Raw genomic sequence first — 14,126 nt, 5'->3', positions numbered from 1 at the left:
CTTTTTTACTAACTTTCATGTAGTCTGGGGTCATGAGGGCCAGATCATGTTCATGTAAAGGAAATGCATCCATTTTCTTTTCAGAAAAGCAAGTGGTCACATTATAGAAATTCAAGCACCATGTTTTACAAATGTGACTTTCTTTTTCTGAAGTTGAAAACAAAGGGGAAAGGCAGTGCTTCTTTTCTATGAAACAATACATGTTTTTTTCTCTTCAAGGAAAATATTTTTAACACTCTTACATATTATTTTACAGATTTCACATACGAGTTTACAGAGATATGTTGTGCATGGTGTTTGCAACTGGGGAAATTAACCAAAATCCTCATATATTGCCAAATATTACAATGGGTTTTGAAATATATGACTCATGCAATTCAGACACAAGAGCTTTCCATAGTACCCTGGCACTCTTATCTGGGAAAACGAATGCAGTTCCAAATTTTTCTTGTCGATCAATTCCTCAACTTACTGGTATTATCGGAGATTTGATGTCATCAGTGTCTATCACTGTGGCTAGGATACTGGGAGTGTACCATTTTCCACAGGTAAGAATTCAGTGATAAGACAAAATTTTCACAGATGACTGTAAAGACATGTTTGGAAAAAAATACATAGTTTAAAGAAATTCAGTAGTATATTCAGTAAGAGTAGGGAAACAGAATGTCCCAGCCTATCAGCCTTTTAGACTTTGACAACTATCTGTGCAGGCAACACAGATACATTTTCTTTAAGATTTAACCCTTTCACTACTGTCTGCAAACCTTTCTTCTATTGTCTCATTTTCACCTGGACCTGATACAATATGATGCTCTCACTGTTTTGGTAAAATATTGTAATCTCATGTTTTAGTCAAACCATTCCATTAGATGTAATGCATGTTGTCTGTGTAAAATGTTCATGTTCTCCCTATGTGTGCTAAACATTTCTCTGGGTACTCCATTTTCTACCCCCTACCAAAGACATACTGGATGACTGACTACCATAGGTTTGGGCCAAATTCCAAGACATCTGTAGAATATTGTAGATGTCACCCTCCAGGAAAGAAACACTTTTGCAGCCTTTAAACTTCTCTGAATAACTAAATGGTCAGAGAAGTACAAAACAGGGAGTTTTCCAAGTCAACGAAACTAAGAACCAAAGTGAGAATCAGTATTTAGGATAATCCATTACAAACCATCTCAGTAGTTTAGTCATAGGTTCATAGGTACTATGTATTGATCTGTGAAGATCTTAAGAAGCCTAGGCCTGCATTCTCAAGATAATTATCATCCCTTATATTTTGCAATATGAATTGCCAAAGATGGATTGCACAGGTAATGTTGGTATTTACATGCTTCTTCGACTCACGAGGGCCATTGGTGCTATACCAGGGTTGAATTTGTGGTTGCCTATCCATTCATCCCATTTACATTCAAACAGAGAGTAAAAGTAAGAAAAGTACTCTGCTTTACCTGCAGAGGGAGCAGGTTCCAAAGAAAGGGTATTCTGTGTGATACATACCTATCCCACCAGTATGTTCTGTTTATCTTGCAAAAGAGATTGGTGTCTCTCGAGTGGGTGTTTCTGATACCACTGGGCTTCTAAATATGCAACAGGTCTGACAGAACAGGGTCTGCAGATGCTCTATACATGAGGCAGATGCCATCTCTCAGTACTGTGTTTGATACCAAGAAAAAGCTTTGATATGGTCTGCATAGTTTTTATGATTTAGGTATGTGATGTGAGGAAGTGTTGTAGTCATTTCAGCTGTGACAATTGTTGGGACAGGTGCATATTGAAAGGGGCATTATAATCAGTGAAAGGCTTAATGAATGTGGGGCATACAGGAACAGTTATTTCCCTGGCTATGGACACCATACCCTTTGATATAAGCTGCTCAGTGATAAAGGACTTCCTTACAAGAGCGGATATGTGGTGATCAAAGGACACTTCATTGTCAACTTAAGTTCCTAGTTCCCTGCCTATGGGGTCAATTTTCAGAAGGGATATTGCCAATAAGACTGTTAAAAAGGGAGTCATGCTTACTAAAGGATGCAATTATACATCTCTTGTCATATAGTTTCAGTTTGTGGTTTCATCACCAACTATTTGTTTTGGGCATGCCATCTTGTAGGATCATGCTTCCCTCTGGGGGGTTTATGATGGCACCAAGTTTGCAGTCACCTGAAAACATTGTTAGCCACCATACCTCTCAATCTTTTAGAGCAAGAAATCTGGACAAAGCCACAAATAATGGGGGACAAAGGTCCAAAAATAGGGACACTTTTAAATATTGCTCATCCAAACTTAGAAAGTCAATAGAATAACATGTTTTGCATTAGGGTGCATTTTCTGAAGGCTATTAAGTCTGAAAATCAAATGTCTGCCATTATTTTTTGACTTCATTGCTCAGTGATTTGCCATTGATTTGCAAGAACAATTTTATGAGAAATGGATCAAAAACATGAGACAAAAATCTGGGCATTTGAAAGCAAGGTTTGCCACAGTCCCTTAACATTACCTTTGACCTCTCAGAAGGTATTGCCAAAGAGAAGTGACTCAAGGACTGAACTGTGGGAATCCCACTAGAGGCGATACAGATAGTTGGAAAACCAGGGAATAAGAAAGCAGAAAATAAGAAATGGAAGCAGGGAGAGCAGTCAAGAATACAAACATTAGGAATGTGGAATAAGACAGTTAAAGAAAGGGCAGCCGTGGCGGTGCAGCACTTAGCATTGTTGCCTCACAGCAAGAGGTTCTCTGGTTTGATTCTCGGCTGGGGTGCCTTCTGTACGTAGTCTGCATGTCCTCCCTGTGGTCATGTGGGTTTCCTCCAGGTCCTCTGGTTTCCTCCCACATCCCAAAGACATGCTGTAGGTGGATTGGACACTCTAAATTGGCCCTAGGCGTGAGTGCGTGTGTCTGTGTGCCTTCTGTGGAAGGTTGGGTGTCAGGCTGGCAATTCGACACCATAAAAACTCTACTGCCAATCATGAGCAGACAGGTGATCTGCTGTGGTGACCCCTAACCGGGAAAAGCTGAAAGAAGAACAAGTCAGAAAGGGAGGGTATTTTTGTTTTGGTGGATTAAGGCCATGTTCTCTCTTTATGGGCAAGAAAATATTGTCACTGGAAAAATAAGCTACATAGTTACAGAGAAACATGGGTGAGAAAGGCAGTACAAAGCAGACAGAAAAAACAAGACAGACATAGGTAGCAATGATACACGTGGGAGGGTTATTAAGTGATACAAATGGGAGGGAGAACAAACACATGCTGAGGAAAGGATGAGGAAAGCAAACAAAGGGCCAGAACAATCACATGACGAAGGGATATTTTCAAGTATGGTCCATGCAATATGCATTATTCTCAAATATGAAAAGTACATGCTGCTTAAATTAAATGGTCCTACACCACCACAATTACTCTTATGCACAACATCTGTTACATTTTGAATATGACAATTTTATGTGCATATGGATGCTCTACATGTAGACACAGGTAAGTTGTATAGTTATTGTTTCTAAAGTACTCAGCAGTGTTCGATATCACAACTGATGGATGCCACCTTGACAGGCATAATATCAACACCTGAGTGACTAAAACAAAATGACATGTGAATAGGAAAGAGTGACAGTTAGTGGCTTTACAGAGGCATGGCAGTAAGATGTATGAGGTGCAACAGTGGCGGTCACATCTCTGAAAGGTGTCTAGATGTAGCATGCCATACTTACAAGGGACTGTGGCCATGCCCCAACACCACTCTGGTCCTCTAGATGGACATTGTCACCTCCTGCAGGTGAGGTAACCACCATCCCAGCAAAGATCTTACTTAGTCCAGAATTCATCTTCCACCAAAAATCAAACATACCTACTCCTGATCATAGGTTACCTCCTGATAATCATATGCTGTGGATCTGCATTCCTTCAGACTAGTAAGTTACTTGAAAAGTCACTTCGTGCCCTCCTATGTGTAGGATATCCAGTTTTTGGTGAAGCATCTATAACTGAAAATAGAGATATATGGACGTACAGGCAAACACTCACAAAAGACAAACAATAACCAGCCATAGAAACCATGTACAAGACATAGCCCTGCAATGTAACAGATGGCACAGCTATCAGTGGTATATAACCTGGTGGGTAATATGTTCATTTCTTCCTGTAAAATGATGCCTGCTATCCATCAGTAAGCATAGCAGCCACCAGAACAATTCACCAAAAAGGAAAGCTTAACCAAATTCAGAAACAGTCCCTAGAGCTTCTCAGCTATAAACAGAGATATGTGTCATATAGAGGTATATCCAAAATGGGAAGGTGAAACAAAAGTGATATGGGACCCAAGTATTTCACAAATATGCATATACACCTGATATCCTCACACATACAACATGCAGAATTAATTCCATCAAACTTTTCAATTAATTTTACTCAACTCTTTATAGTTGCATTTTACATTCCTCACAATCCACCTGAACAAAACATAAACACATTAGAATATATACTGTTATGGATAACAGTACATACAAGGTAAGGCATAATAATAATGGATGTTAATGTCAACTGACTTTACATCCATTCCCAACAACAATTTCAGTACAGCCTGTGAAGAAAGAAGGTACTGCCAGTGCAGCTAGCTGGAATTTTGTAAATAATTATATGTCATTTGCGAATATCAAACTGACTTATACAAGATGCTTGTGTTACAAATGTATTAGAACTATATTTCATACAAGATGCTGGTGTTACAAATGTATTAGAACTGTATGTCATGTGTATATCAAACTGATGTGTATAGACATTCTTTTGAAAAGGTATTTGTAAAGTGCTTATGTTTGAAATGTATCCACAGCATGCCCTACAAAATAGGGAACAGAAATGTGCATGCACTATTATAACTGTTTAAATGTATATGTTTTAAAAGAGGAAACTGGAGGGTTAACCTCAGTCCAGCAAACTTTAGAAAAATATCTAAAATTAAATAATTTTATAGACTAGGCCATAAAGATGCTATCTCACAAGTTTCAATGCAGCCAGAGACACAAAGTCTATACTAGGAAGCTTTCTGTATTGTCTTTGCGGTGAACTAATTACTACTCTTTAAGCATGGAGGTATGCAGTTGTCTTATGACTTCCAGCACCTGCCAAAGATCTGAGCAAAAACCCTGTGTGTGTATTTTGACAGATAGGTGCTAAGTCCTGCCAGCTTCCAGCAATGGAGGTTTTGCATGGGAACTAGAAGTCAGATGACCAGAAGTGATTTCATTCTATAAGCTATCCCAGAAGTAATATTTTAGATATTATTTTGAGACGTCTCTTAGTGAGACAGAGCATTCTGTATTCTGTATTGGGCCTGACAACAACAAGAAGGACCATTCATCACATCATCTGCCTTGCTCTGTCAAGTAAGTAGGGAATAGTGAATGTTAGTTTAGATAATTCTTCTCTATTTTTCTGAGCTTGTCCCGAAATGTTATTTTAAATATTTCCTGTGGCTTTGAGCTCTGATGTCACTGTGAATTGATACTTAGTATTGTCTTATTCTTTCATTATTTATTATAAAATATATTTAAACCTTTCATTGTGGCTGATGTTTGTAGAGATACTTAAGATTTGAGAGTACTTGCATATTTATTTGTTGACATACGTGGGCCACTCCAAACAGCCTTGCTCTTGGTCAAATTACCATTTGTATTAATATTAATTTCACTCAGCATATTGGGTACCATTGGAAGATTCTTATGCTAGCTGGCTGGAGTGTCTTGTGGCAGTCATAACTTCCTTGTAGTCTAAGCAGAAGGGGGCATAGTTAGTAAACCTGTGCTAGCCTTTCCCAGGTGTGTGTGTGTGTGAGTGTGTGTGTGTGTGTGTGTGTGTGTGTGTGTGTGTGTGTGTGTGTGTGTGTGTGTGTGTGTGTGTGTGTGTGTGTGTGTGTGTAAATCAAATATCAAAATAGTGTGTGTGTGTCAGCTACTTGAGCAGGGACACGGAGCACTGGTTGGACAGAGAGGGTGCTGGATGCCTTGGCTTGGACACTCAGCTGAGATCTCAACTCTAAAGCTATACCATTGGGGAGTCTTACTGAGTATCTGGAGAAGAGGGAGAACCTGGCTCCAGATGGATTGTGGTCTCTGTGTGCTCTTAAGGGAAATTGCACTTGATGCAGAGAGCTGCATCTGGTAATACTGCGTGTGTACCTGTTATCCTCCCAGTGTACCTACCTCACCGGTGCCAGTGGTGAGGATAGAGGTTCCTTGATTACTGGTCCAGTGGTGGGTTGCCACATTTTTGGTCAGCAGTGTTGGGATATCCGCATCATATATTGGTTGGCAGTGGTGGGATATCCACATCACACAGGCTACCAAACATTAACCTGTATGGTTTTATACAATCAATAAATGAACCAATTCAAATAAACAAAATAATAGGCAAAGAAAGTATACTAGGGTCTGTGTTAGCTAAACAAGCAAAATATATACTCATCAGCAACACTGCCAAATACCCTAAATTACCATTGTCCCACATATTTTGTTTCCAGCTGACATACGTAAAAGTGTCATTTACAACTGGATATGCAGGTTTTTGTTTTTCAAAAGACATTTATCAATCTTCGAAACAATACAAATGGACCTTATTCTTAGGAATAAAATGGTGCTGTGAATGTCTTCAATCACACATATCCAACAGTTCTTAATTACTGACTCTATTAATAAAATACAAAGTTAAAGCTAATCCAGCATCCTGGATGATTTCAGAAACTAAATAACTCATGATCAAAAGGGACAGCATGGAAACAATGGAAAACAGCAGAAAAAAAAAACACTCAAACCCTTAAACCTACAGACTCCTTGGAAACCAAGTGAAAAAGCCCCTCTACAATCAAAAGACATAACTGGTCCCAGTACTTACATATTATCGCAATCAGATTCTGAACAGGAGAAGCAGCTCAGTTTCAAGCCATTATCCTGCCAAAAAATGTTATCAATGTCTCATGGGAAGTGGTATGTGTCACTGAAGTGTCAGTAAGTACCAAAAAGCAGATGAAGAAATGAAACAAATTGTGGAAAGCAAAGCAACGACTGTTACTTTAGACTGATATCTTAACGTGACATTACATACATGACTGTCGAAGGAATACTTGTGCTCAAGTAAGCTTTCTAGTCAAAGAACTAATAAAACCAAGATTGCATAGTACATTGACAGCCACCAGCTAATCCAAATGCTTTACGGTGTACAATATATGCAAAATGCATTCAAGTAGAAATGTCTCCATCTGCTGTTGCATGCATTTTCATTTTCAGGCTTCATTCAGATTGTCAATTCAATTTGGACAGAATACCGTACATACATGATAATGCACTCTGCTTCAAAACATTTATGCATAGTTCAAACGCTGAAAGAAAAAAGCTGTAAAATAGCAAATCACTCAGTGTTTGCTGCACTTGCACAAATGTTTCTGCCCAGTAATTCAAGCAGCTACCTTTACATACACTATACAATATGTAATTGAGACGATGAGTGACTGAAATGCTGACAGGTCTTGGATTTCAGACTCCTTCCTAACAACTCAAACACGTGTCATTTTCGGTTGTAAATGTCACGAGCAATACATTAAGATTTGCAGTTTAATGTAATAGTATGCTCCTGGACGTTTAAACAAATGAATTAATTCAGTCACACACAATGACAATTCAGTGACACACACTTCCCAAGACAGTTTCACTACATATTTCGGCAGGAAAACAGCTTGGTAATGTGGTTGTGATAATATGTAAGTGCCCTGGTCCCGAACAATACTGAAAGTTTATCAACACACACACACACACACACACACACACACACAGACACACACACACACACACACACACAGACACACACACACACAGACACACACACACACACACACACACACACACACACACACACACACACACACACACACACACACACACACACACAGAAACAAATATATATACTAAATAAACTGATTTTAACATTGCTGGCAACCTGAACAACTCCTTTATAATTGTGCCACCTAACTACGTAATCAATATGGAACATTAATTTTTCAGCCAGTATAAATAAATGAAATAAAAAAAAATTAAAGAATTTAAAACCTCATACCATAGCTGTAGTTCACATTTCCTCAGAGTATTTATAAATTGCTGCTGAAGTCATCACTTATCCAGTAATCATTTGTGTAAACAGATCAGTATCAGAGCGACGTGTTCCAAATATGCAGAAACATTCTGATAGAATACATATCAAGCTTCAGAGCCTTTGCTTTTGTATTTCCACCTTTGTAAAATAATAGAAAAATGTACTCACAAACAAATCTTAAAGCACATCTAACTACAAAAAAAAAAATTCCATCTCCACTTCAACACGGGTTTTCTAAATACAATAAACTTACATAGAAACCAAAGCACTGAACACCATATCACACAATCTGCTACGTAGTGGACTGATCTCTACTGACATGAGTAAAAGGGACATAAGCCATTTCCAAAGCTGTCTAACTTAAAGAACAAAATCAATGTCATCACACTTACTCCTCTTTCAAAACAGTCACAATAGTTTGCCTAAAATACAAATCCATGAATCATTCTACTTAACATATCAATATGGAAATTTTTAAAAGATATTTAAATAGAAGAGGGGTGTTGCATTAAAACCTTAGGGTACATATGATTGATTGGTTTGAATTTTATTTGTAATATTTCAGTATCACGTGATATAATGTTTTTTAGTCTGATGAAGTATTTTTATACAGCAACAAAAGTGCTTAATTTGTCAATAAAAACCTAAAACAACTTAAACTAGAAAGGTGGGTATTAGTCTTACAATTAATACTAAATTCCAAAAAAAAGTAAAATACTGCTTCAAACAGACTATTATAATAGACCAATCTTATAATTTAGAATTAACTCATTAAACAATATGCCCAATATGATTTTCGAGCAGGTCAGTCATACCAAACTATTAGGAGTTATAGTCAATAACAGTGTGAGATCCAACAAGCACACTGACTATGTAACAGCAAAAACAAACTAAAAACTACGTATGCGCTATATATCAAAACCTTAGCTGACATTACAAGCCCAGTTATATGCTACACATGTTACAATACTCCCAAGCCTGTTGCATGAATCCTCAACACTAACAAATATTCTTAAAACACAACTACACAAAGTAGAACAAACATACTCTAAGTACCAATGTAACAGATAGTAACTGTCAGTACACAGCAGTACAAAAAAATCAAATAGTTTTAACTGTAATAAAATTTAACTCTTGCGCTACTAAAGATAGCCCACGATATACTATACAAGACTACTAAATGCCCACCAACAGCCCACGTATTACAAAAATACAATCAGTTGAGACAGGCAAGATCCCAAAATGTAGCCATCCTTAAATTTAATAATCATCAATAAGACTCATGTTCCCCAATAGATATTGACAAATGCTAGAACTCAAAATCTACAGAACTGAGATACAAGACCAATCTTAACATATCCACAGCATATCTAGCAATCACCTTGATCTGCAGGTGTGTACAAAGTAGAAACTAGTGACCCATAGCTTTTATTTTACCTACTCCATCCTGTGTTCCCCTACTATCCTCCTTTTCAAATTTGATAATGTGTCACCTCTACTTTCACTAGGAACTACACTCTCCAGTACTAACTACTTCTCTTCTGATCCATCTAACTACACAATTATTTTTCCAGTTATTACTGGCTTGAAACTATAATACTTGAACATTTTAGCTTAGAAACTACTAAAATTGTTCACTAACCAGCTAGATAGACTCTAATTCTTAGCATAATGCAGTCAATACACATTCTTGAATGACAACTGTTGTTACCTTTATTATATCAGCTGTATAAGTACTTCTCCATGACATTCATTTAAAAGAGTGTCATTTTTTATTGTTTTATGTAGATAGGCTTGTATTTTGTTGTTAATACCTATATTCATCAATACTTAATTAATATTTGTACTGGAGTGTTTTTACCCCCTTTGAGTCCAATAAAATAGGCAATTGGCTCAGTCACACTATGCTGGGTAACAAATGAAAATAGATAAATACTTGACAACCCCTTCCAAACATCTTTAAACGTGTTAATCAAAACACATTACTGCACTGGACTATAGGCCTATGGTTCCATCAGCAGTTGCTTATTATACAAGGTGAATACATCCAAAATTGCTGGACTAAAAGAGACAGTTACCCATTCTATTTCTTTTCTTTTTTTTTTTTTAAACAGGAAACATCTTTATTGAATTCTAACTTATAACATTGGTAATTATATATTTGTATAAATAAAAACAAAGCATATTGACATAATCTTAGTTGCAAGCATTATACATCAGAAACCATATTGACATAATTTTAGTTGCAAACATTATGCATCACTTATCATCATCATCTTTTGGCTTTTCCCATTAGGGCTCGCCACAGCGGATCATCTGTTTCCATTTCTTCCTGTCCTCTGCATCTTGCTCTGTCACACCAACCGCCTGCATGTCCTCCCTCACCACGTCCATAAACCTTATCTTAGGCCTTCCTCTTTTCCTCTCACCTGGCAGCTCCATCATTAGCATCTTTTTCCCAATATACCCATCATCCCTCCTCAGCACATGTCCAAACCAATGCAATCTCGTCTCTCTTGCTTTGTCTCCAAACTGTCCAACATGAGCTGACCCTCTAATATACTGATTCCTAATCCTATCCATCCTAGTCACACCGAGTGCAAATCTTAACATCTTTAACTCTGCCACATCCAGCTCTGACTCCTGCCTTTTTGTCAATGCCACTGTCTCCACCCCTTATAACATAGCTGGTCTCACTACTGTCTTGTAGACCTTCCCTTTCACTCTTACTGGTACCCATCTGTCACAAATCACTCCTGACACTCTTCTCCACCCATTCCACCCTGCCTGTACTCTCTTCTTCACCTCTCTTCCACATTCACCATTACTCTGAACTGTTGATCCCAAGTACTTAAACTCGTCCACCTTTACCAACTCTACTCCCTGCATCCTCACCATTCCTCTACCCTCCCTCTCATTTACACACATATATTCTGTCTTAGCCCTGCTGACCTTCATTCCTCTGCTCTCTAGAGCATATCTCCACCTCTCCAGAGTCTCCTCAACCTGATTCCTACTCTCACTACAGATCACAATGTCATCTGCAAACATCATAGTCCACGGTCCTCCTATCTGATCTCATCTGTCAACCTGTCCATCACCACTGCAAATAAGAAAGGACTCAGAGCTGATCCTTGATGTAATCCCACCTCCACCTTAAATGGATCTGTCACTCCCACTGCAGTCCTCACCACTGTCACACTACCCTCGTACATATCCTGTACCACTCTTACATACTTCTCTGCCACTCCCGACATCCTCATACAATACCACAACTCTTCTCTAGGCACCCTGTCATATGCTTTCTCCAAGTCTACAAAGACACAATGCAACTCCTTTTGACCTTCTCTGTATTTCTCCAATAACACTCTCAGAGCAAACATCACATCTGTAGTGCTTTTTCCTGGCATGAAACCATACTGCTGATCACTAATCATCACCTCCCTTCTTAACCTAGCTTCTACTACTCTCTCCCATAACTTCAGGCTGTGACTGATCAATTTTATCCCTCTGTAGTTATTGCAGATCTGCACATTACACTTATTCTTAAAGATAGGTACCAAAACACTTTTTCTCCACTCCTCAGGCATCCTCTGACTTTCCAAAATTTCATTAAACAATCTAGTTAAAAATTCCACTGCCATTTCTCCTAAGCACCTCCATGCTTCCATTGGGATGTCATCTGGGCCAACAGCCTTTCCATTCTTCATCCTCTGCATAGCTGTCCTTACTTCCTCCTTGCTAATCTGTTTCACTTCCTGATTCACTATCCCCACATCATCCAACCTTCTGTCTCTATCATTCTCTTCATTCATCAGCCTCTCAAAATATTCTTTCCATCTACTCAACACAGTCTCCTCTCTTGTGAGTACCTTTCCCTCACTATCCTTTATCACCCTTACTTGCTGCACATCTTTCCCAGCTCTGTCTCTCTGTCTAGCCAATCGGTACAGGTCCTTTTCTCCCTTTAGTGTCCAATCTCTCATACAACTCTCCATACGCCTTATCCTTAGCTTTCACCACCTCTCTCTTTGCCATGCGCCTCATCTCTTTATACTCATGTCTACTTTCTTCATCTCTTTGACAATCCCACTTCTTCTTCTTCGCCAGCCTCTTCCTCTGTATACTCTCCTGTACTTCCTCATTTCACCACCAGGTCTCCTTGTCCTCCTTCATCTGTCCAGATGTCACACCAAGCACCTTTCTAGCAGTCTCCCTTACTAGTTCTGCTGTAGTTACCCAGCTGTTCGGTAACTCTCCACTGCCTCCCAGTGCCTGTCTTAACTCTTCCCTAAACTCCACTTCACAATCACCCTTTTTTTAACTTCCACCATTTAATCCTTGGCACTGCTTTCACACTCCTCCTCCTCTTCTTGATCACCAATGTCATCCTACAGACCACCATCCTATGCTGCCTAACTACACTTTCCCCTGCCACCACTTTACAGTCTCCAGTCTCCTTCAGACTGGCCCTCCTACATAGGATATAATCCACCTGTGTGCATCTTCCTCCACTCTTGTACATCACCCTATGCTCCTCCCTCTTCTTAAAATACGTATTCACCACAGCCATGTCCATCCTTTTTGCAAAATCCACAATCATCTGACCTTCTGCATTCCTCTCCTTAACATCATACCAACCCATCACTTCCTCATCCCCTCTGTTCACTTCACCAACATGTCCATTAAAGTCCACTCCAATCACTAGTCTCTCACCCTTGGGTACACTCACCACAACTTCATCCAACTCACTCCAAAATTTCTTTTTCTCATCCATCGCACACCCAACTTGTGGAGCATATGCACTAACAACATTCATCATTACACCATCAATTTCGAGCTTCATAAACATCACTCTGTCAGACACTCTCTTCACGTCTAAAACACTCTTGGCATATTGTTCCTTTAGTATAACCCCTACCCCATTTCTCCTGCCATCCACACCATGATAGAACAATTTGAACCCGTTTCCTAAACACCTGGCCTTACTTCCCTTCCATCTGGTCTCTTGCACGCACAATATATCAATCTTCCTTCTCTCCATCATATCAGCTAGCTCTCTTCCTATACCAGTCATACTGCCAACATTCAAAGTTCCTACCCTCACTGCTACACTCCTAACCTTCCTCCTCTCTTCCTGCCTTCGGGCATGCCTTCACCCTCCTGTTCTCCTTCGGCCAACAGTAGCCCCATTTCCACCAGCACCCTGTTGGCTAACAGTATTGGTGGCGGTCATTGTTAACCCAGGCCTCGACCGATCCAGTATGGAAATATGAAATTTTCGCGCCATATGTTATGTGGCAGAATTTTTATGCCGGATGCCCTTCCTGACGCAACCCTCCCCATTTATCTGGGCTTGGGACCGGCACAAAGAAATGCACTGGCTTGTGCATCCCTAGTGGCTGGGTTATTATGCATCACTTGTAATCTACCCAATCATTGTCAGTCAGACATTACATAACTCATTTAACTCCTGCCTTCTTTTAAACCACATTCCTCCCCTGTATGTATTGTTCCCATTTTTTCTATGTAATTTGCTCCTAACCTTTTATAAATATTCCAATTCTGGTTGTTTTATCTCTGTTGCTATATTTACTACTTCTAGTGCAGTTGATTTAGACTTGTATTTCCATTTTCTAGTAAATTGCTTTTTTGGCAGCCACCATAACTGGAAACAATGCTTTGTCACGTCTAGGCAATTCTGATTCTGTATCATAGCTGAAAAAATTATTTCTTTAGTTATACCAATTTGCTCATCCAGTATTTCTGATAGAATAGTCTGCAGGGAATCTTCAAAGTCTGCCAACTCATTACACTCCAAGAAAATGTGTTCCCAGTTATTTCTTTCTTCTCCATCACACCTCCAACATTTGATGTCTTCCTAAGGAAAAATGTTCTGAAGTCTATTTGGGGTATAAAAATACCTATGTTAACATTTCCAAACAAGTATCCTAAATCTTCTAGATTTTGTTGCATATTTGGGAG

At 39.0% G+C, this 14,126-nt stretch overlaps 1 protein-coding gene across 1 annotated transcript in view; it reads left to right on the top strand.

Moving 5' to 3' along the window:
- Positions 1-14,126, top strand: part of LOC122788682 (vomeronasal type-2 receptor 26-like) — a 152,992-nt gene that overhangs the window by 58,654 nt on the left and 80,212 nt on the right. The window contains exon 5 of the mRNA XM_044055577.1: positions 257-548. Within this exon, the coding sequence (XP_043911512.1) occupies positions 257-548 (292 nt within the window). The remainder of the gene's footprint in view (positions 1-256; positions 549-14,126) is intronic.

Source organism: Protopterus annectens, chromosome 14.part0 (assembly GCF_019279795.1).
Source record: "Protopterus annectens isolate FY-2018-M chromosome 14.part0, PAN1.0, whole genome shotgun sequence".
Taxonomy (NCBI): Eukaryota; Metazoa; Chordata; order Ceratodontiformes; family Protopteridae; genus Protopterus; species Protopterus annectens.
The sequence above is the reverse complement of the archived record's forward strand: the minus strand, read 5'-3'. Positions and strand labels throughout refer to the sequence as shown.